Below are 4,719 nucleotides of genomic sequence, written 5' to 3'. Positions count from 1 at the left end.
AAAAAAAAAAAAAAAAAACACATCTTAGTAAAACCAATACCTTTTTTTTATAATTTTTTTTTTGTAAATCTGACTTAATCTGCCAACAGCGGGGATTTAAAATGACAACTTTTTCACAAAAAATTAACTATTTCAACTTAACATTTTAAAATGTTCCGGAGAGTCTGACACTTTTATCTATATCTTAAATTAAAGCTAATGTAATATAATATTTTATTTAAAAAAATGTCGGACTTTATTTTGTCTTCACGGTGAAAATGGTTACCGAATGCTATTTTTGTGTAAAAATTCTCGATTTTGTATTTTACATTTTTAACCTTATAATGATATAAATTTTTGAAAAATGTATGGATCAGCACAATTTTTTTTATGAGAAATAATATTTTTTAATAATCCCTTTTTCATTCTTTATCTTAATCAGGATATTAATAAGGAAATAGAAGATCATGTAACTTTTGGATTAATCCACCAATTTTTTAAAAATAAACACAAATTTTGAACTTGTAAGATTCATAGAATAGGATACTGTCTAAGGAGGAGTGGAGGGAGCCCCTCCCCCACAAGCTTTTAATGGGAAACAAATTATGGAAAATGATACAAGGGCCCAAAAATTGTTGGCTCCTCCAATAAACATTTTCTGGCTACGTGCTTGGGTGTTACCCTTGTTCTCTTCCTATAACAACGGCCTTTGACACCCACATCTAATCCGGAGTGTAAGCCGAGCACGGTAACTGCTGTATGATCAAACGTGCGTGAATACCAAGATGAGTAGACTCATCATCATCTTTGTACACACTACACACCTCGGTACCCCCTCCTTTTAGTGTTTTGTTGTGTGTTACGGCAAAAGGATAAATATAATTCATTTTCCTCATGTTAAGACGATACCCTAGTATTAAAATATCAATTTATTACAGTTCTACGATTTTTCAACAAATTTTTAACCTTAAAACTTTTTTCATACCTACTTTGAATTACTTTTGGTTTTGAAATAAATATCTGATTAATTAAAAGTTTGAACGGTCTTTCTACTAAAATATAGAGAAACAAACTTGCTGCATAACTCATTACTACATCCGATACAGAATTAGTAATCTGAAATAAATTTACATTCATTCTTAATACATTAGTAATAATGTATTAATAAATTATTGATAAGATAATTTTGTTACTTAAGAGTATGACAAAAAATAGACGAAACACTTTAATTTTAATACAAAAATATCATTACGAATTGTGTGTTACTTTCATATTTATTATTTAAGATAAGGACTTCTGTATACATAAAACCTAGGATATTATATGTAGAATCACAAATCAAGTGTATTGATCTAATGTCTGAATGTCAAGTGTACGAACCAACTTGAAAGTCATATAATTTAAAAATAAAATCTAAGTTTAAATCTCACTCTTCCGTTACATTTAAGACTATGTTATATAGGCCTAATTTAGGGTTTAAAACTAAGCTTAAATTTAGCTACATGTTAAAAAAATTATTGGAATAATTGATAATGAGATATACAGTGTGATCAGTTTACCATAAACCGCTCGATTACTCTAAAAACAAATACAATCATTTTTGATTATTTTTAATTACATATAATTCTTGATTCATCAGCTAATATTTAATTTTTAGAATCATCCCTTATAACTTAAAGGGGTGTCAACTTTATTTTTTTTTAATGGCAACATACATATTTAACTAGATTATAAAATAGGAAATAATCTAATTAAGAAAATGACTGGTCGGTAACATTTTTTAAAACAGTATTTCTAGAGTTATTAACAATTTCAATTAATGACTGGAGGTATTGAATGGGTGCTTCTATTTTTAACACGAGTCATTTTTTGACGTAATCTTCGTCCTGCCCAAGAATAACATTCAAAATATAATGTTTCCATTAACAAAAATAGTTGACACCTCTCTAAGTATAAGGGATGATTCTAAAAACTAAATATTAGCTGATAAATCAAGAATTATATGTAACCAAAAAGAATCAAAAATTATTTTTCTAATGTTCTATTTATTGTGTGAGTAATCAAGTGGTTTATAGTAAACCGATCACTTTGTATAGCTCATTATCAATTCAAAACATTTTTTTAACATGTAGCTAAATTTAAACTTAGTTTTAAACCCTAAATTAGGCCTTTATGACATAGTCTTAAATGTAACGGATGTATGAGATTTAAATATAAATCCGTGTTTATTAATTTGCTATTGACGTAACACCAAAAATTAATCGTAACGCAAATTTTGACAGCGTCTTAGTATGCATATTAAAGTGTAATTTTTGAGAAGCATGCAAATATTTTAAATCTTTTACTCATTTAAAATTTAACTGTTTTTTAATCGAATATTAGAACAGCGCGCGCTATTCAATAACCTAAAATAAGTTAGTAATTAGCTAAATAGCATCTCACTATAAGATATGACTAACCTCTATTTAATACGTACTAGTTAGAAGCACTTTTTGGTACTAAGAAACTATAAAACTTACATATATTTTGATATTAAAATGATCAGGTGTTCTTCTACTTGCAGTATCAGTGACAGGAAATATTGAATTCACCATATAAGCGTTGAAATTTAAATGTGCTACAANTTTTCATACCTACTTTGAATTACTTTTGGTTTTGAAATAAATATCTGATTAATTAAAAGTTTGAACGGTCTTTCTACTAAAATATAGAGAAACAAACTTGCTGCATAACTCATTACTACATCCGATACAGAATTAGTAATCTGAAATAAATTTACATTCATTCTTAATACATTAGTAATAATGTATTAATAAATTATTGATAAGATAATTTTGTTACTTAAGAGTATGACAAAAAATAGACGAAACACTTTAATTTTAATACAAAAATATCATTACGAATTGTGTGTTACTTTCATATTTATTATTTAAGATAAGGACTTCTGTATACATAAAACCTAGGATATTATATGTAGAATCACAAATCAAGTGTATTGATCTAATGTCTGAATGTCAAGTGTACGAACCAACTTGAAAGTCATATAATTTAAAAATAAAATCTAAGTTTAAATCTCACTCTTCCGTTACATTTAAGACTATGTTATATAGGCCTAATTTAGGGTTTAAAACTAAGCTTAAATTTAGCTACATGTTAAAAAAATTATTGGAATAATTGATAATGAGATATACAGTGTGATCAGTTTACCATAAACCGCTCGATTACTCTAAAAACAAATACAATAATTTTTGATTATTTTTAATTACATATAATTCTTGATTCATCAGCTAATATTTAATTTTTAGAATCATCCTTTATAACTTAAAGGGGTGTCAACTTTATTTTTTTTAATGGCAACATACATATTTAACTAGATTATAAAATAGGAAATAATCAAATTAAGAAAATGACTGGTCGGTAACATTTTTTAAAACAGTATTTCAAAAGTTATTAACAATTTCATTTAATGACTGGAGGTATTGAATGGGTGCTTCTATTTTTAACACGAGTCATTTTTTGCCGTAATCTTCGTCCTGCCTAAGTATAAAAATGAGAATAACATTCAAAGTTTAATGTTTCCATTAACAAAAATAGTTGACACCTCTATAAGTATAAGGGATGATTCTAAAAACTAAATATTAGCTAATAAATCAAGAATTATATGTAACTAAAAAGAATCAAAAATTATTTTTCCAATATTCTATTTATTGTATGAGTAATTGAGTGGTTTATAGTAAACCGATTACTCTGTATAGCTCATTATCAATTATGAAAATGATTTTTTTAACATGTAGCTAAATTTAAACTTAGTTTTAAACCCTAAATTAGGCCTATATGACATAGTCTTAAATGTAACGGATGCATGAGATTTAAATATAAATCCGTGTTTATTAATTTGCTATTGACGTAACACCACAAATTAATCGTGACGCTAATTTTGACAGCGTCTTAGTATGCATATTAAAGTGTAATTTTTGAGAAGCATGCAAATATTTTNACTTTATAATGCTATAACTTCTCGAAAGATGTATGGATCAATATAATTCTTTTTTTTTGTAGATGCATGATGCCTTTACCTATCATTTGGTATAATTTTTTTATAAATCTGACTTTTTACCTGCCTACGGGCGGGGATTCAAAATGACAACTTTTTCACAAAAAATTCACTTTTTCAACTTGAATTANTCTATTTAATACGTACTAGTTAGAAGCACTTTTTGGTACTAAGAAACTATAAAACTTACATATATTTTGATATTAAAATGATCAGGTGTTCTTCTACTTGCAGTATCAGTGACAGGAAATATTGAATTCACCATATAAGCGTTGAAATTTAAATGTGCTACAACTTTGAATAATTTCCATGATAAAATATTTTTTAAGAAATCTGTAATAATAGTTCAATTGTTTTAGGTGATAGTAAAAAAAATTAAAATTAAGTACCTTTTTAAACCTTTTAAATTTTATTGATAATTATTCAAATATTAATTAAATTTTCAAAATATAAAAATAATTTATGNACTTATTGAAAAGTGTATTGATCAATATAATTTTTTTATGGGAAATACTATTTTTTAATAATCCCTTTTTCATTCGACATACTAAATCTTAATCAGGATATTAATAAGGAACTAGCAGTTTATGAAACTTTTGGAATAATCCACCAATTTTTTAAAATAAAACAGTATCTAAAGATTTGCATCGAAGCGTTTTTTTTTGATAGTGATTTTAATCACTGTC

General features: G+C 26.2%; 1 protein-coding gene across 6 annotated transcripts in view; it reads right to left on the bottom strand.

Moving 5' to 3' along the window:
* LOC126909404 (uncharacterized) overlaps positions 1–4,387 on the bottom strand; it is a 6,197-nt gene extending 1,810 nt beyond the window's left edge. The window contains exons 1-3 of one of the 6 annotated variants that reach the window (XM_050691826.1): positions 2,499–2,600; positions 969–1,095; positions 73–889 (exon numbers count right to left, since the gene is read on the bottom strand). In XM_050691826.1, the coding sequence (XP_050547783.1) occupies positions 702–889; positions 969–1,095; positions 2,499–2,573 (390 nt within the window). In that variant the 5' untranslated portion in view covers positions 2,574–2,600 and the 3' untranslated portion in view covers positions 73–701. The other 5 variants (XM_050691824.1, XM_050691825.1, XR_007705032.1 and 2 more) reach the window with 5 other exon arrangements.
* Between the last annotated feature and the right edge of the window lie 332 nt (positions 4,388–4,719).

Source organism: Daktulosphaira vitifoliae, unplaced genomic scaffold (assembly GCF_025091365.1).
Source record: "Daktulosphaira vitifoliae isolate Bord-2020 unplaced genomic scaffold, ASM2509136v1 Scaffold_347, whole genome shotgun sequence".
Lineage (NCBI taxonomy): Eukaryota > Metazoa > Arthropoda > Insecta > Hemiptera > Phylloxeridae > Daktulosphaira > Daktulosphaira vitifoliae.
Note: the sequence above shows the minus strand (reverse complement) of the source record. Positions and strands in the feature narration are given on the sequence as shown.